The 21,994-nt window shown below is 38.5% G+C and overlaps 1 protein-coding gene across 1 annotated transcript; it reads right to left on the reverse strand.

Annotated features, from left to right (window-relative positions):
- Positions 1 to 4,639: 4,639 nt before the first annotated feature.
- RFT1 (RFT1 glycolipid translocator homolog) lies at positions 4,640 to 21,293 on the reverse strand. Its single transcript, XM_084292491.1, has 13 exons — positions 21,185 to 21,293; positions 20,984 to 21,069; positions 20,582 to 20,698; positions 18,634 to 18,823; positions 17,959 to 18,060; positions 16,845 to 16,979; positions 15,854 to 15,932; positions 15,529 to 15,579; positions 13,227 to 13,357; positions 11,902 to 12,046; positions 10,032 to 10,137; positions 8,498 to 8,747; positions 4,640 to 7,572 (listed from the first exon to the last, which is right to left on the reverse strand). Exons 1-13 carry the CDS (start codon positions 21,245 to 21,247, stop codon positions 7,408 to 7,410), a joined length of 1,620 nt encoding a protein of 539 aa, XP_084148617.1. The 5' UTR covers positions 21,248 to 21,293; the 3' UTR covers positions 4,640 to 7,407.
- Between the last annotated feature and the right edge of the window lie 701 nt (positions 21,294 to 21,994).

The following is a 21,994-nucleotide window of genomic DNA, read 5'->3' on the forward strand; positions in this document are numbered from 1 at the left end:
GTTAATGGTCATCATAGTCCCTTTGCCTAACCCTGACTTTGTAGAAGTCCTAGAAAAAAGATCCTGAACAGCCCACCACAGAGAACAACAAAAATGTATCACAGAGTCTTACAAATTATTTCAGAAGCAAATTTGCAAGCTGCCCCTGATCTTCCATAATAAATGGTTTCCAGAAGCTACTTGGCAGAAATGTAACATACTGAAGTCTATTAATATTTATGTGTACATCAATAAAAACGGGGTTTTACCAACAATCTTTCTCTAGCAACAGAAATGTTTCTTTTGGTTTGTGATGTTCTGACACATGCATATTTGTTTGGCATATACATTCATGTTCATCTGGGTGAAATCTATCTGGCAGTCATTGCACATTGTCATAACCTATACAAACACCATAAGTTTGTCATGGCAGCAAATGGCACAGAAATTGATTAAAGTTTTAACAAGAATAATTGTTTCCAAGTGTCAATGGCCAAGTGATTTATTGATAACAGACTCAGCACCAAAAAATTCCTTATTAGTTGCAGTACCACATGTTAACAATAATTGGATGTACTGACTTGCTTGAATTTGGTACGAACAGCTATAACTTACATTTATACTTATTTTCTTTTTAGGAGCATAAAGCTTATTAACTTTTTCTTCATAAAGCTTGTTTGTAGTTAAGACAGGTCTTCAGCTAATATTCCATGACTGATATTCTTTAATTGTAAATTCATATGCTGTCACTGTTGCTTGTCAGTTCTAATGACAGAGAAATATTGTCAAGCATTGAAGAAAAATAGAGTACTATTATCTGTATTATTTTTTAATCTGATGAAGTTAATCATAGAGCAGAGTTCCTACCTTTGTAAAGCATTAATTGTACTCAGACAGCAAACTTCTAACCATAATTTGGGGTGGGTGTTTTTTTTTTTTTTGCTAATATTCTTGCAAGTAAACTAGAATATTCCTCTTGTATAACATTGTTGTGATCTCTTTATACTTGTTGTCTATTTGCTTGATACTCACTGGTTTCACTTTATGCCCCCCCCCAAAAAAGCAAGTATGCTTTGTATCTCGTCCAATTAAATAATCATTAAATCTATAACAGTATTCTAATACAGCAAGCAAAGAGCAGTAATTATGCCAAGCTGACATGATGACTCTTGAGTAGTCTCAGTGCAGACTTCTGTGCTCTGAACTCTGCTCCTGCACCAAAAAAAAAAAATTCTTTCTAAGATGTTGGCTATTGTTACTAACCTATGGGCATCTCTACAATTTTTGCCTTAATTCTGAGAAAAAGTATTTTCCATTAGCTTTATCAACATTAACCACGTTCATCAACTGATACTGTGATTAACATTTGAAAATATGATACAGATACACAAATAAAGGGAGGCAAATTAAGCAAGCTTTGGTTACCAGACACACACAAGCCTCCCTTTATACTTACCTATCTCATCTTCCTTGAGCACTACCTCTATCCCAGTTTGATGGCACTATTTCCTAAGTCATTTTTCCTTTGTATCCACGTTAAACTCCTGAGTATTCAACTCCTTATTCAAGAACTGTACGTAGTGTTCCTCCATTTCAAACCTTTTCCCTTCTGTTCTATTCACCCTCCTGGAGTACCTCTATACTTACACACTTTCTTGAAGGGACATTACTGAAGACCACATCATCACTAGGTTGAGCTGTTTCTCTTTAAACCATTAATGCTGGCAGTGTTGTTCTGTAAAATAAACGGCAAGAACCTACAACAAATATTAAGTTACATTTTTGATTTACTCTTCCAAGCTTTAACTGAAACTGATTAAATCACTTGGTCCAAGACTTTTTGTTGTTGTTGTTGTTTTGTCTATTCTGTTTTGTTTCTGCTTCCAGATCCACTATACAACCAGGTCTTTCCACAATTAAAGCTAGGCTGTGACTTTTCACAAACATTTAGTCATCTATAAAACTTGGAGGCTGAGCTGCATATTCCCAAGGGTGAAATGTTACTGTTCTACCACTCCCAGAGCACAACTCTCTTTACCTGTATCAGTCATGACTTAGCAACAGCTTGTCAAATCAACTCTTAATCTATGAAAACAGTAATTTGAGTTTTATTACTTTAACAGCTGAAGTTCTACCTCCTCAAGCAGAGGGGAGGCTCTTTTTCTTTCATTTCTGTTTCTTGATTGACCCAAACTGTGTAAATCCTACCCATTCCCTCTTTGTCTAAAGTAGATGGAACTGTAACTGCTTTTTGCTAATCTCCTTCTTTTATTCATTCAAGATCGAGTCCAGACTTAAGTTTCTTCTGTTTTGACAGTGAGCACACACTTCTATTTGCAATTCATGCATTAGCTTTGCAAAAACCTACTTCTCTACCACTGTTTCCTGATTCATTAAACCTAGAATCCCCTGTGCCAAGCACCGCCTTGCTGTATGTCCTGTGTATCTTGTTGGGGATGGTGTGGTCTGCACCAAACTTAGCCCTTTATTGCCATATGTTCCCTGTGTTCTGTGATCCCCGTTAAAGATGTACATTCCCATCCACATGGTGTGACAGCTTATGGGAGCCTCAGAGTTTTTGATCTGCTGGCCACAACCTATGACTTCTCCCATTGCTTTGCATCAGGACTGCCCCACAGCAGGGTTAGTACAGGAGAATTGTTCTTAAGGCATGACACAAAGAGGCCTGGGGAGAGGAAAGGGGTGTTCTCCAGGTAACGCAGAGGATCTCCACAAAGCAGTCCGGATTGTACCAGCTATCTCCACCTCAGTCCCAACAGTCAAGGTTTTCCCATCTAAATCCTGCACTGATTTCAACCACACCTTGTTCTACCTGCAATGTTGTTCTCAAACACCAAGCAACTCCTCTAGCAAGCTGAATGATCCAAACCACAGCACTGCTTATAACCACCCTGAAGCTACTTAAGTGTCTTTCAACCCTCAGTCTGACTCAGCTTCAGTTTTCATTGTCCAGCCTGGGACAATGTGCTTGGCACAGTCTGCAATACTCCTGCTTTCCCAGGAAGTTACAGGTAAAACCGTGAAGTCTTCTCCCAGCCTCTGATATGTTCTTCTATTTTTCAAGGTGTCTCTCCAAACCGTATCACGAAGAACAAAACGCAATTCTTGTTCACTAGCAGATTCAAATAATTTAAGCTCCTTACCTCTATTTAAGGGCTGCTATCTATTTTATTTTTTTCCATGACACAGCTTTAATTATTTCTGTCTTCTTAAATGGGTCACAGATGTAGCACATCTGTCTTCCTGGTCACTTTCCTTTCTACTTTCTCAGTTTAGGGAGATGGCATAAAGCTCTCTGGAATTAAGTCACGCTGAAGGCAGACATCTGTGAACCAAGAAACCTACCTAGCAAATGAACACACAGAACAGAGCAGTATTAGATGTTTGCTTAGAGTGACTAAACAGGAAGTCACAAAAAGTTGTTCTACTATTCCCCACAATTACGATGTTCTGCCTTAGTTGCAGATAGGAGCACACATCTGACTCCATGGATGAAGCTCACTACAGCAGCACAAAGTTACAAACATCCCAACAGGAAACTGGTGGTTCCTCCTCCTAGGTCACAGCAAGGTAGTGCATTAACCACAGTTCAGATCCACAAATAGAAGACCACAAGCATCTTCTTGGGTCCAAAATGCATGAGATGAGCACTTCTGATCAGTGTTTTGTTCAGATCCCCCAGCTGCTTATGCTTTTGAGCGTGTCTTGCACTTCACTTCCATGGCCCAGCTGTACATCAGACATGGAGAGCTTCAAACTTCATTTTAAGCTTATAATGAAAATAAACTGCACTGACATAACGCTACCAGAATGCAAATGAGTTGGGCATTTTATGCTGACCAAAATCCCTATCTCTCAGCAGATGTACTGTGGTTCAAAATCACTCTGATCCTTTCTCTGCAGTATTCTTGTTATAAAAAGGCAATTAAGCCACAAAACTATGACCAAACAGCAAGAGAAATGAAATTCACAAAAAGCACTTCAAAGTTCAAATTTAAGCACTATCCAGAAGCCAGCAAATTAGGCTGGGGTCAAGGTACCCACACTCAGGTAGTCCTTCATATGAGCTAACAATCCAACACCTCTCATGGGTGCTGAACCATTATCAACATCCAAGCTTACGTCTCCTGCCTTCTATGCCTACTGGAGCAGGTTACCCACCCATCAAGGTGAAGTTTTAACTCCTAATTTCTTTTCTTCCCAGAAAATGCACACACCCCCACGCTAGAAAAGAAAAAAATAAACACTTGCTAATATTGCCAAATGCATAATTTGGCTAACAAACTTCATTAAATACCAGGTTTACTCCTGACCATTTGAACAGCATCTGCTATAACACCCTGTTTAAAAGCAAACAAGCCAGCAAGCAAAGCCCAGTCATTCCAATCCATACAAACATACATTCTGGCACAAGCAAGGAGGCAGGAGGAGGGAGGAGAAGGTGACCATGGTGTTATCACAAAAATACTGCAGTGTTTCCTCAATGAGTTCATTAGGGGACAGTGTACCAGTTTCTAGGTTGATAAATGTGTTTATACATAAGAGATCCTAGGAAAACCAGCCAAATTTAAGCTTCAACTGAACCAAAGATACCAATAGTACTCCAGTAAGCCTGCAACAGCAAGAGAAAGACAAAACATACAGGAAATAAACTTTATTTGTTATCCTACTGTATAGCCATTGTATATTACAGTTGTCTGAGTGTCATTCATCCAAGTACTAAAGAACCACGTCACATGAAGCATGAAATCAATTTTTTCTCTGAATAAAAACAGTTTAATCCTCCTCTTGCTTAAACTAAAGTATTTCAGACAAACTCCGCAAAACAGCTTCACGAAACTTAGAAACATCCTACTGTGCGTTTGACAGAAGGAAGCATCAACAAGTCAAGTTCAATCCCAACGTTGTTTAACGATGTTTACTTCTTTATAAAGCAATTAACAGCTTTCACATTAAGGATCACAAAGATAAATAAGAAACCAGGAGACAGCTCTGTAGGTCTGTAAGTCCTGTAACTCCTTAGGTTTCCTGCCACATAAAATACAATAAAAAACACCTACTTAATTGCTAAAGATCAAGCCTGAATAGGAATGTATCCTTAATTTGCAAATGAACAATGACTAGGCCACCTTAGATGTCTTCTTGATATATGAAATTCTATTTTCAGTTGTCGAGAAGAGATACCAATAAGCCATATCAATATAAAATCAAAATAATTAAAAAAATATACAAATTCCCTTTAGTTCATACACAGCATCTATGGGAAACAAGATTTATGAGACTGGGCAGCATACTGTTTGAGCAGTGAGACCCAACATCACCCTACTTATGACAATATTAGTAGTAGAAGTACTACCACTGTACAGCTGGGATCGTAAGACTAGGCAACACAGCAAGACTTCAAGCTCATTTTGCTTTAGAACTCCTTCCATCTCCAAAGCACATCATGTGCAGGGCTACACAAAATCTCTCATTCTAGGAAGCAGTTATAATTCACCATACAGATTTGAGGTATTCCCACAATAAGGTCCCAGAGTCGTGCAGAAAAAGACAGGCCATAAAAAGAGTCTGAAAGTGCAACTTTTTTTTTAAATTATGAATTAAGACGTCAAAGAAAAGAGACCCAAGCCCTTGCAATGTACGGAGCTGCATGTCATAAACTCCGTATGTGATAGAAAAATGAAAAAAGCTGCAAGACAACTCAAAAGAGAACAAATTTAAAAGCAAACAAATAGCAAATTCACATAACAGGACAAACTGCTGTCAAGTTTATTTAAACAAATTTCATAACAACCTCAGAAGAACCAGTAAATCTCTACCTACTACCTTCCATCAAGGCCATGGAAACACCACCATGCACTGAGTAGCACACTTTTCTTCTCCTTCTACTGTTGTATTTTGGTTTCTCTGAGATAAATTTTCTATCACTAAATCTCATATAAAGTTATCTCTGGTGATACCCTCGGTGTGAAAATTACAGTTTACAAAATGTCTCTAACAGCACCAAACTGAAGACACTGACACCTAGAGCTATGACTACCAGCATGAACTCCACAATGCCATTACAGTGAAGTATTTTTAAAAGCTGTCTCCGGATCTGCAGAGTTGCTATGTAATTAAACTAAAATCTTCAGACTGCATGTCTGAGAGCACTTGACATTTCTGGTCTGTTCAGACACCACAAAGGAACACTGATCGTTATAAACGCAATACTTGTACATTCGGAAACTGCCAAGTCAAGTCTTAGACCAGCAACAAAGTAAACATTTGGCAAAAACATATCAGCAACCTAACGCATCATTTTAAAGTTTCTAAGCATCCGAGTTTTCCATAATTTAAGTAAAAAAAAAAAAAGAATATAAAAGGTAAGACTGAACATGTAAAGGATCAAGATAAAAAAATCTCTTTGCAAGAAGCAGCACTTTCTATCCAAAAACAGAAGCATATGCATAAATCCTTGAAAGGCATCTTATTAAACATTTAACATTCAGTTTTGGAGAAAAGCAGAAGTCTTTTTTATTAAGACATATTTTTCATACTTGCATTGAAAACCTCAAAAAACAAAAACCAACGGAGTGAAAGAAATTGTGTTTAACTCAACCTTCTGGAACTTCAGCATGGTTGCACTTCAGACCTGTTTAACGAGTGCTCAAAAACATATATATATATATATTATTTTTTTTTTATTTTTTTTTAGTTAAAGCTTCAGAGTATTTTTGACAAGTTAATTAATACCATTAAATGAATGACGCTGAAGGAAGTAATCTTACATAGCTAGCTTGGACACATGCTGTGTATTCTATTAACTTATCCGCAAGCGTTGGAACTTTCTGTTTAATGCTTTATCCTTCAGGACACTGGCAACTCAGATTTCTCTGCACCGCGTTACATTCTATGTTGGTAACAATTGGTTATTGGTATTTGGTAATAGTTGCTATTGGTCCTTGCTCCAGTGTTTTGTTTTTTATTTATGTCAGACCATTCCTTTTCTAACGAGTTAAACAGCCCACCGTGCTCACTAAGGTCATTCTTAATTACATCTTAATTAAATGTAAGCCATAAAATACCTTCATATATGTACTCCCTATTGGCAAGAAGGGAAGCTCCCTACATTACGTCTGGCAACTAGGTTATGTCAGAAGGGTATATCATAGACCTTCATCACCAAAGAGGCTCTTTGAAGAAAAGCTTGAAACAAACGATGCATGAAAAGGAAATTACTTAGCCCTTTCACTGTACTGGCCAGTTTAGAAGAAATAATATTCAAATAGCAACCATCTACATCGCTATTCCAGTATCAATGCTTCCCAACAAACTCACGTGGAAACCTTTTTCCACACAGATCTATGCAACAGACACAGCCCTTCACTGCCAGCACGTAAGAGAATTGTTTTGCACAGAAGTGTTTCATGTTCCTTTCTTCATATACCGGGAGAGGAACTGGCTTCTGACAAAGTGAACCAGCTTGGTCTCTGTGCAGAACATGGTAATGATGGTTGCTGCAAAGCACACAGCCCCAATGCTGACGTGAATCAGCCTTGCCATCCAACCCTTATCGCAGCAGAAGAATACCTAAAACAAAGGAAACAAGCAATTGCAAAAACTAGTCAGTACAAGGTAGATAAACTGTTGCAATAAACAATAAGGTCCAACACCTCTCTTGACCACGCTAACACCACCATCAATGTGAGCACTGCAAGTAGATGCAAGAAAGATTTGCTATGTGCACTCATCCTACAAATTATTTTAGTAGTCACAACATTTGCTTTATTAAGAACACAAAAACAAACAACTGTAAAATTGCAGAAAATGAGTATTCTGTATATACCTGGTAAATGCTGAAGTTATTTACCACACAGAAGCAAGTTAATTTACCAGGAAAACTCTGCATGGATGTTTGGGTGGATGCTATCCACACAAGTCTGACGTTTTACAATAACGCATTGTGCTATTTTTCAAAAACAAACAAACAAACAAACTCCCAAGCCAACAAAGCTCTCCTAAGGCAAACGATTTTCCATTTGTCAAATTTTTGAATACTGAAATGCTACCATCTCTGTAATAACTAGTCTGTGCAGTTACCATGCTATAATCTGAATACATGCAATACTGAATACTGCTTTTAGCAATTTTCTCTTGTTTTTTAGTACTGAATTTTTGACAACAGTTTTTGTGCTATCACTATTTCAGTTACTAAGAACCGAGGATATGGATTTACGTACAGATAGCAGAAATGCATTACATTTTATTTTACTTGTCAGAGAGATAGCCCTCTGCCACCTGGAGGTGCATCAGATACACACATGAAGTTCAATATAACCTCATGTATTTGTTTAATCTTTTAATAGATATAAGCAGCCTTGCAAGCCTGTAATGGAAGTCTCCTAGCCTATGGTTATAAGCCTTTTTTGCTAGTGATATTTCTCTGCTTGTGGAAAACAAAAGTCATCTGATATTCGCTTTCACAGTGAAAGAAAGGTCTGAGAAAGACACTTACCTCTGAAAAAACAGTAATTACTCCACTTACGACATAAACGAGTATCAAAACTGGTGAAGGAAGCAAGCCTGTCAAAGGTCTGTAAGTGCTTTCCTTGAAGTAATCATAGATATAGTGGGTGCTGTGAGCAATTCGAATACCCATATTAAAGCAGTTTGCAAGGATAAAGCCTACACTGCCATACCAGTGGGTCAAGAAGTAGGAGATGCACAGGAACGTGAAGGACAAGGCCAGCATAACAAAATTGTACCTAGGTAGAAGAAACAATTTAAACTACGTATACAGTTACAGTATTTACTAAATGTATCTTTGAAAAATAAAAGTCCCACAATTTAGTAAAATAAGGAACAAATTCTCTCATCTTGAAACAGAAGAAAAATTTGAGAAAAGAAAAAATGACTGAAAGAATAGAAAATACATCAAGGAAACTAAACCAAGAACTACATGATGTTAAATAAATTCAATTGTACTATTCAGCTGCATACTCATTCCAGAAACTCAAACTCCGTAACAATTAGTAACATGAAAACCTGAGGATTTTTTTTTTTACTATTTTATATTAGGTATCAAAGAAAAAGAATACTCAGCAAGATGACACTTATTTAGTTTCTGTCCAAACAGTGCTTTTGAAGCAAAGTTCTAGGTTACGACAGCAGCCCTTGCTAGTCTAAAATGATATTTCTTTATGGAAAGCAGACCTCGTTAATTAAATGACTTCTTAAAAAATACTTATTTGATTTGGTATGGTCTTTTAATAGACAGCTGCTACAGAGGGAAAAAAGCCTAATGGTAGCAGAGGGGAGGCCACCAGGCTGCAACACCAATATGCCAGGATGAACACAGAATCAAGAAATAACGCAGGCTGGAAGGGATCTCAGGAAGTCATCTAGTCCAACTTTCTGTTTAAAGTAGATAAACCTGAATTCAGATGCACAAATTAGATCCATTCAGAAGTATAATTGATATATAGTAACTGTACATGAAAAATTTTAACAGTTGCAAGTTCCTAATAAGTTTTAAATGATAGTCTGCCTTAAAAGCTAAAACTTTAGGTGCATATGTATAATAAGTAAGACTTCACATTTAAATTACTTTCCCAGTTAGTCATCTACCAAAAGATGATTGAACATTTTTATTTATTGATTTCTGACCTTTTTACCCCAACATTTAAACATTTACTAAAGCTGTCTAAATCTGCATACCAGCACCTAAATAAGGAGTTTGGGTTTCTGTGGGGCAAGGCATTTTTACGCTGGTTTCAAATGCACCAAGCTCTTTATCCAGTCATGATAAACTGATATTAAGACAACGTTCATTAACAAACACATAAAAAACAACACTAGCATGTGTGTCCTTGCCCCTCTGTTGCACCTGGCACAAGACAGGAACAGAGTTCTTAATGGCTGCAAAAATAAATTGGCTCTTGGGGCAGCAGGGATGTGCTTTTAAGCACATACCCAAGCAGAGCAACTGTCCTCTAAGCATACCATACACAGATTAATTACAGGAACATTCTGGGGACTTTACTACTTACCTGTCTACCTCTTCTTTGCACATCAAAGCAAACGTAAAACATTCTGTTACTCCATTGATAGCAAGAAACAGGACATATAAAGAGTAACACCGGAGGAGATTTGGACCTAAAAAAAAAAAAAAATCATTTAAATGATAAGATTATTTCTTTATACAAAGAGATGTAGTTTTTACACTTGTTGATAAGATAAAAAGTTGTGATGTTATTGTTGATGATAATGGAAACTTTTAAATTCATTTGAACAAGCTTCTGGTTTAGATATCTTCACAACAACATGAACAGAAAAAAACAAGGCAAAATAAAAACAAATCCAGAACACAAGGGTGTAGCAGTTATAGTAACAGAAAAGATCTCCATTACCAAAGTGTTATTGTATTGAATGGGATTCCCTACCAAATTAGAATTAACATTATAATCCAAGTCTTCCTTTGTACAGAAATTGGTGAAAATGAATTCAATAATGTGAGGTTCTCAAGGCAATAAAATAAGTATGTTTTGAATACAAGAGCATTAAAAAAAAAAAAAAACTAGAAGGCTGTTTAACATATTCAAAACTGTGCTAGACAAAAGATTCCAATTTTATACGTCAAAGGTAATTTTTATATCTGACTTCAAAATTCTCATTCAGTCTTTGAAATAATGTTATTGTCATTTTGCGACTAGTTTTAACACTGGGAAAATCATTCCCATGGTTTTTAACAGGTTCTTGTGTATCCCTGAATATTCCTTCTTGAGAGCTAGCTCAACAGCAGCAATGTAGTTCCTATCACGTCTCCTCCCACTTCAGTCACTGTCCAGTGAGCAGTAAACCCACTGCAGACACGCGGGGTAGAGCTGCTGACAATGTTTTCAGGCATACATAAAAGCATTGGACTAGGAACCACTCAGAAAAAAATCCAAAATAATATATCCACAAATAAGATGGTCCCACAGCTTCTGAGAGACCAGATTTGCATCCAAGCCTGATCATACTTTTCTTAGAGCTCCTCAGCACATCTCAACATAAGGTGAGTACATATGTACAGATGCTACTGCAGTGGGATCAAGTTCTGGATTTGGACAAGCTAAGAAATTCATTTCAGTGGGAGTTTTACAGAAAAAAAAAAATCTGTAAAGAGCAACTAACAGGTCATGAAAGCAAATTATTATTAAAAAGCTGTAATTCTGAAGCACTGCTTATATACATAGGCAAAGCCCACACCTAACAGTTTTTTTCTGCAAGCTATATCCATTATCTAAGTAATTGTGTGTCCTGATTTAATTTTATCCTTTGTGCAATCCACACAAAGCAATCTTACAAGGGATGCTGCATTAATTATTCATGAGAGCAACACAGCAGTGATCAGCTTCAACTTTACCAACAACATCAGGACTACTAAGAAAGTCAGATACAACAGACAGTTCGGAATGAAATGGAAGGCATTTCACAACAACACAATCATCATTATATGGTACCACACGACTACAAGTTAATGCGCTAGTGCACAAGACAAGAAAAAAAAATTCTTTATTCCTCCTTCCCAGTAAGTCTCCACATCTGGTTAATACCACTGTTCAGCAACATTCCAGCTTCCGTAAGAGTTGCTTCAAAAGCAACTTCACAAGCTAGAATGCTACAGTCAGAATATTCTTAATTTAAGCATCTACAACAGGACAAAGAAATGAAACAGTTTAGCCAAAATAAGGCCAGGTGACAATATACCAGTGCTATTCAGTTCAAAATGTGCGATACAACTCGGAATTATAAGCTTCTTTTAATCTGGGATGATCTTTCTAAAAAGATCAGCTGATTTACTCAAGAATTCATAATAGCTGAGCTGCAGTTTTTGTTTATAAAGAATGGCTTCGTTGCCAGCTCTACCCTCTTTACCTGTTCCAGAACTGAGCATTGAGCCTCCATAAATATCTAGAGCCAGCTGAGAAAAGGCATATCCAAAAACAGTGATGGTAAGGCCAATCAGAAGCACAAGTTTCAACAGCAGTTCTAACACATTTGCAGCCATAGCAATGTCATCCTGAAAAAAAAAAAAAAAGGCAGTCATTTACATGGATCAGAATAGCATAACAATTACTTTGACAAAGCAAAACTGTTCCATGGAAAAAAAACTGCACACTGTAAAAAGGTGTCAAAACTATCATTTGGTATTGATTTATCTGTACACACGGTCCTAACTTCCAACAGTGCTCAACTATTTATTATTCTGTGTTTTATGCATTCAAAAATCTAAACAACCATAAGTCACCAACATGCCCGCTGAATGGGTGCCACTGCTGTTTCCTTAAACAGTAAGAACTAAGCTCAGGCAAAGAAAAGAAGGGTGTTTGTCCAAGGCTGCAGCCTGAACCAGCAGAAGGGTCAGATTTTGATTGCTGCATGGGACTGCAGATCTGTCACACCAGAACAAGCAACTTGTCAGTTCTGCCACCTCCTAAGATACAGCTGACAACAGAGAGAAGTCAAACATTTTTACCAGTTATGCTGTATACATACACACAGCACACTACCTCTAAAATATCAAGCACACAAATAGGTGCACCTTTGTTTAGCCTACCCATGATCTGAGGCACAGGATTGTTCAACTGCGTGACCCTCACACCTGACTGAGAATTTCTTATTTAGAGCATACAGAAACCTGTTGTTCAACATTCATCATTACACCACAAGTGATCCTGAAGCTCAAGTAAAATACAATTCTCTTCCTAGAATTGCACTCTTTGGAAGCACTACTCCTTAATACTTATGAGCAAAACACATCTACAAGTCAGTCAAATATTTTAAAACAGCACTTGCTGCAAAAAGCATGCTTTCATGATTTAATCTACAATAATTGCCTAAGTGCACCTAGAAATACACAAGTGTTTACACCACATTGTTCAAAGCAGATGATGTTAACTCTAGTTATAATGCAATGCAGTACTATGCCACTGCATATCTTAACTTATATTTCACTGGCTTTTTACCTAGTTTCTTTTTTTTTTTTTTTTTGGTACAACCTCCCTTGACATGTTCTCCAACTTACTTTCAATTTTAAGTCTTTATACTCAAAGACTATAGTTTTTTATTTTACATGTTTTTTTACTTTAAGTCTTCATACTCAGTTTAAATGCATACTTCTGCCATTCACACTCCTGTAAAAAAAAAAAAAAACAAGCATTTGACATGCAATTAAACCAAAAAAAAAAAAACAAACATACCTGCTTCTGATCCTTTACATTCTTCCCTCTTTCCAACACCTTAGCAAAAAAGACATAAAAACTCTCTTCGATAGGCAAAAAGATGAACCTGGCCACCAGTGAACCAAGATTATTCACAATATCATATACACCTTTAAAAACAAAAGATAACAGCATCCTGTAATTTAAGACATTTCTATTCCATGTCTTTAACAGCGATACGCATTCCAATTTAATGTTTCCACTGAACAAAGAGAACACAAGTGGAACTTAGTGCAACATTACAGCTGTGTTCCCAACAATCTTCTGACAGTCACAGCAAGCCCAGCTCCAAATTAGACGTCTTGCCCACAGACAGATGGCAAAGCTAGAACAAGAATTTGGTAACAGCACCAAACACATTCCAAATTCGTACTGTACAGGAAGTTCAAAGATTCTGATGAAAGAAAATCTCTTCACTGACCGGGGACAGAAAGATATGGATTTTACTGGTATAAAGGAAGAGAAAGAATCCATTTTTAATGTTTTTTCTTTCTTTCTGTTTTCATTGAGGTGGACAAGAAACCCTACGTAACATTTTACTACCACTTCTATCCTCATCAAGAGGCTGAGCACTGCTCCAAACCCGCTCAGACGTGTTACTGTAAGACGCTGAGAGCACACCAAGTTGGGCATATGGATAAATGCTTTACAAGCTCACATTGAAATAAAGTTCTGACTGATTTCATAGGACTCAGAATCAATGTTTCCTAACATTTTGAGCATGCAAGTGACTTTGCTCTCATTGCTCTTTTACTCTTTTTAAGACCCTTGAGTAAGAGGCAGCACATTTGTTCCTCCGAGGAGGATTAGAGTGGCTGCACTTACTAGTGGCAAGCACATACAGCCAGTACTTATGGGGGAACATACTTCTGCCAGCAATTAAAAGCAATTCAAACTTGCCAAAAAACTTCTAACATTGGGCCAACAATTATAGCCTATTTTCCTTCCTAAGCTGAAAGACCCAAGGTGCTGCCAATGCAGTCATCTGAACTGCTACTGCCACACATAACTCTGTAATGACACCGAGTTCTTTTATGGAACACAACTCAGTTTTGAGAAGTACTGCTACAAACAACGCTTCTGCTGTAATGTCTGGCAGATTTGAGAGGAAGACAAAACAGAAAAAAAAATTAAAATATGAAGAGGCAGACAACTGTAATGTATCAGATATTATGTCATAATGATGAATTTAAAACCAAGTATTAGGTCCTTCACTTTGGCCACAACAACCCCATGCAGGGCTACAGGCTGGGGGCAGAGTGGCTGGAAAGCTGTGCAGAGGAAGAGGCTCTGGGGGTGCTGGCTGATGCTCACCTGGACACGAGCCAGCAGTGTGCACAGGTGGCCAAGAAGGCCAACGGCATCCTGGCTGTGTCAGGAGTAGTGCAGCCAGCACACCAGGGAGGTGATCGTCCCCCTGGGCTCTGCTCTGGTGAGGCCGTGCCTCAAGTGCTGGGTTCAGCTTTGGGCCCCTCACTCCCAGAAGGACATCGAGGCCAGAGAAGGGCTGCGAAGCTGCTGCAGGGCCTGGGACACAAGTCCTGTGGGGAGCGGCTGAGGGCACTGGGGGTGTTTGGGCTGGAGAAGAGGAGGCTCAGGGGAGACCTCATTGCTCTCTGCAGCTACCTGGAAAGGAAGGCGTGGGGAGCTGGGGGTCAGCCTCTTCTCACAGGTAACCAGTGATAGGACTAGAGGGAGTGGCCTCAAGTTGCGCCAGGGAAGGTTTAGGATAGAAATGAGGAGGTATTTCTTCTCAGAAAGAGCAGTCAGGCACTGGAACGGGTTGTCTGGGGAGGTGGTGAAGTCACCATCCCTGGGGGTGTTTAAGGAAAGGCTGGTCATGGTGCTTGGGGACATGGTTTAGTGGGTGACACTGGTGGTACGGGTATGTTTGGATGATCTTGGAGGTCTTTTACAACCCTAATGATACTGTGATTCTGTATCTACTCATACAAATAAAAAAAAAAAAATACATGGCGCCATACACGCAGGATAATCCAGGATAAATTAAGTTTTCTGAGCAACATGGTATAGTGGGAGGTGTCCCTGCCCATGGCAGATGGTTGGGGAATTAGATGATCTTTAAGGTCCCCCTCAATCCAAACCACTCTTTGATTCTCTCTCTTTTTTTCAATCATGCTTTGAAAGATGTCTCAAAGTCAGAAAGGCTTTGAAATCTGAGACTTTCAAGTTATTTTCAAATGCTGTAAATTATTTTCAGGATCAGATTAATAGTACCAACTAGAACACTGTGACCATTCCACAATATCATCACACTTACCCTGATCTCCAAAATTTAACACATTCAAAAATGTCATCACATATCGTTCACCTGGAAGTTCAAAAATAAAGAACATAAGAACAAGACCCTAAGTCTTTCCTAATATATATTCAGGTACTTCCAACATGAAGTATTCAAGAGACAAGGTGAAATGGGACAGGACCTAGTTCAGGTGTTGTGAAAACCCTCAAAACTTAATCTGAGTAGGTAACATCGGCTGCTGCCACCCTCTGAACATCACCACCCAGCTATCTCAATCTCCAGCCCAATTTTGTAAATGGTATTCGCTCACCCTTCCCCAACATGCCTACACATCACACCTTACCCTCTGTCAAAATCTGCTTCAAGAAGGATTGTTTGAAGAAGCTCCAAGTCAACCGTGCTTCCTTCCAGTTAAGGAAAGTCTGTAAGAAAACAAATACTGGAAAGTAATAACCATGATAGAAACTACAGAGCAGAAATACAAAATAGAAAGTTTGTTCATTACGCTAGCTCTAACAACTCTGTATTGATGAGGAAAACCCACAACGTCATAGCTACTAATATCTAAAATATCACTAAACTCAAGCACAAATATCACTCTGGTCTGGCCAAGTAAGACTTTTTCCTTTGCTGAAAATGACTGATGTTATACATGTAGATAGACAAAAGGACCTGAATAATCTTTCTACAGAAAACTCTAGCAGAAAAAAACAGAGGAGAGGGGGGAAAAAAAAGCATGCCATTATAGCTTTCACTCTCATAGTAGATGTAGGAACAGTTTGAAAAGCAGTAAGTAATTTAGAAATCCCACAAGGAAGAACAACCTTTAACTTCTCAACATGGAAATCCTTTTCAGAACATCTTCCTTGCTGTGTGTTTTTTTGTTTGTTTGTTTGGTTTTTTTTATTACTTTGTCCCACTTCCTTATACGAAGACATCAGAGATCTGAGTATCTGAGTATCTGTAGGTTGCTGTACGCTACCATGCTTATTTTCTGGAAAATCTGAAGTTTTGTTTTCTCTTCTGTCTCCTACCTGATACTAGGTCATTCCCCTTAGCACTGTAAACATTTAATCTCCAATTAGTGGTTCATACAAAGCTATTGAAAGATAAAAAAGCTCCTAAAAATACAAAGGGGTCAAGTTTCATAATGTTTTTCTGTTTTACTCATGCAAACCATAAACAGAATTTAATGTAAATGTTTTCTCCTAGCCATATATTCTGAAGTGCAGAGCTACCCTCAGAATGATTCATTTAACTCTACCATCTCAAAATAAATTTCAAGGCTCTCTCAACAAAGGTTTAAAATAAAAGAAATAAACTGTGCAACCTACCTCATCTTCCACCACTTTAGGTAATAGAGCTTTCATTCTAGTGACTGGAAATGACTTCTTTGTTGCTTCAGGAGATCCCAAAAACATTCCAAAATAAATTATATAGCACATTACCAGAACACTGGTATATAAAAGCTGAAAAGATAAGAAAAAAAGAAAAACAGTAAAACAAAATTAACTTACAGATGCAGAATTACATGCTAGAATTGCATGTGGAAAAACATGCTGGAATTATAAGTTCAGCAGGAACAGAACACAGAACACAGTAAGTAGCTTTTACTCCTATCAAATTTTAAGCTAGCTGAAGACATTGATTTAAGCCCCACCAAGAATGCTGGGGATTTTGATTAAAGAAAAAAATAGGTAAACATTAATAGTCTTTTGCCAACTTTTGTAACGTTCTATTCAGCATTTTTAGAAAGATTATGTTAAGTCCAATTTTAAAGTCAAAAGAAGTTGACAACCGACTACCAGCTACATCTCTCACTTCCATCAGTTATAAGCTATCTACTCAGGTCACTGCAAAAACCGAAAGATAAGAGTCATGTCTGCAGCAGCTCACATTTTCTTTTCTAGTGAACTGACTGCACAGGCCACAACACTTTTAAGGTGCAAATATATTCCTTAATCATTGTAGCAAGGCAAACTTGTAACCCAAGTACACATTACGCACAATTAGCACTTTCTGATAAGGTGGCATTATAGGTTGGTGGTATGTGGTGATAAAGGTTACATAGGATTATATCCTTCTACACAGCAGAATCTGAAGTTGAACCTTAATACTGCCCAGTGGTGAGCAGTCTTTCAGCATTACAATGCATAACTGATTTAGAAAAAAAGTTAATATAAAGCTTATATAAATCAATAACCTTATTTGCAAAACATGCTTTTATAGACGGAACAGGGTGCTTTCTTATACCTCCATTAAACTGACAGGGATCAAAATGTCAAGTCAGTAAGTATCAGCAAAATACTACATATTTACAACTTAAACCTCACAGGAGCACTCAGTCTCACCTCCCCGGTTATGTACCAGGCTAAATATCAAAGCTAACACCAAATAATTACTTCTGAAGAATTAAGAATTTATAGAGAAAGACCACAGGAAACTTACCTGAGCCAAGGAAAAAATGTAAAGGCCCCATTGAGGATAAAAGATTACTAAAATAACCGTCAAAACACATTTTGACACCACCGAAAGGCTTTCAGCAATTACCTTTAAGAAAGAGAAAATAGAGAATGTTTAGCCAAGTTAAACACCTACAAAAGCATAAAATGCTTTAGTTTCACATACATTTTATGTACAAATATAAGACTTTGAAAGTCAGTAAGGCTATCACATTTTTTCTGCTCAGTCAGCCACCTGAGATTGCAACTTCTCTGATTTCTCTCATCTTACAGTTTGATTCCTCCATTGCACTTTCCCAGTCTTTTGCATAGGACATAAGGGGAAAAATTTTGTGTGAATCACAAGTTCATGCCAACAATCATTTGAAATGCAAAGCTGTGGAAGCCATTTGTGCCTCCCTCCACTTAAAATCACGACTATACGTTTCAAGATCATTTAACTGATAATTTGTAAATAAACCGATTTCTTTAACAGGAACAAACTACGTTACAATTCAGTCATACAGTATTAAACAGTACATAGCTTTCTTATGTTATTGAACATAGGAAGATCTAGTTCAGGAATTTTTTCTTTACATGCTTTGCATCATCTTTTCAATGAAAATAATTTTCTCTCTCTCTCTCACACACACACATCTTTGTATTTAGCTTCTTTACTAACCTTAAGTCTTACAAACAAATGAGCTTGGGCTAAAACCCAGAATGGTTCTCCCAGAAGCTCAATAATTGCAGAAAGGCCAAATGCCACTACACCAGCCTGATAATGAGGAACCACAGAAGGATCAGGTACTTCAAGTAAGTGTAGCCAGACTAAGCCCAAGAAAACAGACCAAAAAACACCGAGAGGGACTCTAAAAAGTTAACATAAAAACAGTCAATACAAATGTTAATTAAGCAGAAAAAAGAACACGTGAAAAATCAATTAAAATTTTAAGCACTGCCATCATTAAAAAAAATGCCCTGGTGAATTCATTTCTATTTTAACTACACCATGAACATATTTTTCTTTTTTGGAGTGAAAATTCAATGCATTCTTCCACCAGACACAAAACATATATACCTGACCTACTCTTTGTCTACTCAAGAACCTAACATAAGGCCACCTATTGGCATTTCTGGTTCTGTAGGACTCAAGTCTGATCCTGCATCGCCCTGCAGAATACTATAAATCTCTTAACAGTGCAATTTTACTGTCTTCTGTGATTACCAGAGGTTTGCAGACAAGCTTTAGTGTATCTTGCTGTAACAGATAAAGTTGCTATTGCTCCAGCTGCTGGTCTGAATCTTCCAGAGAGCGACAGCAGTCAGATGAAGGAAATGCACGCCTGCACCTCAGTGATCTACTGTAGCTCAAAGCCACACGGATTAGCAACTGCAGCTAAAAAGCAAAGCTAGGCACAGGAGTATTACTCTCTGCTGACAGTGCTTCAAGAACTCACAGCCTATTGCAGAGCACAGAAAATGTTATACCATTGCAGCAGGACTTATCTGACCCTCCCATCATTAGATTCCTAAGGTATTGACAACAAACTCCTAAGATGCATTTCAGATCATTCAAGAAACTATCTTCATTTTAAATTATGCTTCTCTAGGAAAAAAAAAAAAAAAACACACGTGGTCATTTATAACTGTATCATTCAATGTCCATTTGAAAAGCTGTCAAACAGAAGAAGATTGATTAAAAGAAGTTACAAAGAAGAAAATTAATAAATTTAAAGTATCATGTTTAAAGCTCTCTCTGGAACTGACTATCCCTCTCTCATACACCTGGATGCAGATGAAAACACACAACCCCCCAGCTCCCGGGTCAGATCTAACCCGATGGAAGATCGCTGTTTTGTCTTGCAGAGGCAGTTCTCCAACATATCACTCAGACAAAATTGACTTCCCAATCCACCTGTCACTGCACAGCTGCTGCATCTGACAAGGGACACAGCAGAACGGTGTGCCCAAGAGCCAGAAGGGAAAAGCTAGCCATAAAATCCCTTTATCTCCAGTGGGTGATTATGCACGCTGGCCGCAGCTTCACATGGACTTTAAGCATTCCACTTTCTGATATGAAACAGCACTGCAGTTAAAAGAAGTGGACCTACTTATTTCCTGTTGCTTGTTTCCAACCTTTCACATGCCTCCTAACACAGACATTTACGTCTCCAACATCATTAAATTGTATTAGAGTACAAGACTTTAAAAAAAAAAAAAATAGTTTGAGGGGAAAAAAATCTTAAGCAGCTTCATAAACACATATCAAGTAACAGAAGAGTCAGAATAAGTAGGCAAAGAAAGAAAAAAGACTAAATATCTGGGTAACAGAACTGTCCTTTACCAGCTACAACATAGATGAAACTCCAGGCTGGATAACGGAATAAACAGCTCCTGATAATACCTTTGGTGACACACTTTCCTATGTGCCCCAAGACCAAGTTCATTAATAATAAAGCACCAGATCAACCTGCTTCCTGCAGCAGTCCTGAAACGTGACTGGGATTACTAAACACTCAAGGGTGAAATAGGTACCTCAGTAAACACAACTAGCCCTTCGTTTTGTATGCTCTTAGATAAGAATCAGAAATAAATTCTAAAGAAAAAAGATTTTAATGGGATCTTACGTCAGCCACAACAGATTAATTGTTTTGGTCCAGTTTCGCTTCGTACTCCCACTCAAGCAAGCTCTGCGGAACGCCTCCCTGGCTAGGAAGAGAACTGTTGAATAAAGTAGAGTTAGCCTAAAGATAAGGAAGAAAAAAGAAAATTATTTCATTACGTACTGTTTCTGAAAGCATGCAGTACAATTACTGACATAAAAAAAAAAAAAAAAAAAAAAACACACAACAACAGGCTTTCTGGAAAACAAAAACGAGAGTTACACACAGCCCACAGCCTACAAACCCCGAGGCCCCACAACACACCCAAACACTTTAAAAACCCGATAATAAATGAAAAAAGAACCCGATCGTGCTGGGAGCCCCCAAGGCTCCTGGGAAGGAGGCAGGAGCGCGGCCCGGGCTCACCTCACGTTGACGACGCCGAGGAGCTCCCGGGAGAGATGGCGCAGGGTGAAGGCGTTCAGCCCAAACGTGACCGCCCGGAACAGCACCTGGCAAGGAAAGGAAACACCTGCGGGCTGGCTGGGGCTCGGGCGGCTCCCGCCAGGCACCCCTGAGGAGGAGGAGAAGGAAGATGAGGAGGAGGAGCCCGGTGCCGCCGCGCACCTGCAGCAGGGCGCTGGAGGAGGCCAGCCGGGTGGTCTGGCTGAGCACGTCCTGCGAGGCCATGGGCGCCGCCGCCAGGAAATGGCGCCGCCGCCGTCGCGCCGCGATCCCGTCAGGAGGAGCGGGGCGGGCCGGGACCGAAGTCTCCTTTCCCTTCCCTCCCCGGCAGCCTCGCAGGCTGGCATTTCGCTGAAAAATAAATAAGGTGACAGGCACCGAGAGCTGAGAAGAGATGCCCCGTTAAATAGCGTTTTCTGACAAAGGGGGTTTTCCAGTGGTTTCTGAAATATCTCCATGCGGGTTCCATCAGGCCCGTTCTCAAGAGTAAGCCCACGAGTTGTGCAGATGTAAGGAGAAGATGAAAGCTGAGGTAAAAGTGGGAGAAAAAAACCACCTCACTTAATTCTGTTAAAAAAAAAAAAAAAAAAAAAAAAAAGCTTCAAATAGAAAAAAAAAATACAATCTAAGTGGAACCTACTTGAATTTAATAATACACTGACTTAAAATCTTAAACAGTTAAAACCTTTCTCAGTATAAATCAGAAGTGTCCCAGACAATTTCAGATCACTATTTCAGCACCAATACATAAAAAGAGCACAGCTGTCAAGGTTGCAGAACACGTCCCACCAGAGCGTGGCTCAGTTCAGAGCAGTAATGTTTTTATTAGCAATTCTCCAGTTGAACGAAAACTTTTTAATTCTAACAGCAGCTGTTAGAAAGTGTTCACAGGGGAAAAGGCCTACTTGATTTCAACTTTATGACAGAATACAAACAGCAACAGTTTAAACTGGGATCTTAAGAGAAACTGGA

The sequence above is a fragment of the Netta rufina genome (genome assembly GCF_964035555.1).
Source record: "Netta rufina genome assembly, chromosome: 10".
In the NCBI taxonomy this organism is placed as follows: Eukaryota; Metazoa; Chordata; class Aves; order Anseriformes; family Anatidae; genus Netta; species Netta rufina.

Bases quoted from the DNA above. Each gene is read 5' to 3' on its own strand.
- RFT1 (XM_084292491.1), bottom strand. From the start codon at position 21,247: ATGGCCTCGCAGGACGTGCTCAGCCAGACCACCCGGCTGGCCTCCTCC. The intron at 12,047-13,226 runs GTATGTTTGTTT...TTTTTTTTTCAG, and splicing joins ATGTAAAGGATCAGAAGCAG to GATGACATTGCTATGGCTGC. The intron at 7,573-8,497 runs GTAAGTGTCTTT...CCTTTGTTTTAG, and splicing joins TAATTACTGTTTTTTCAGAG to GTATTCTTCTGCTGCGATAA.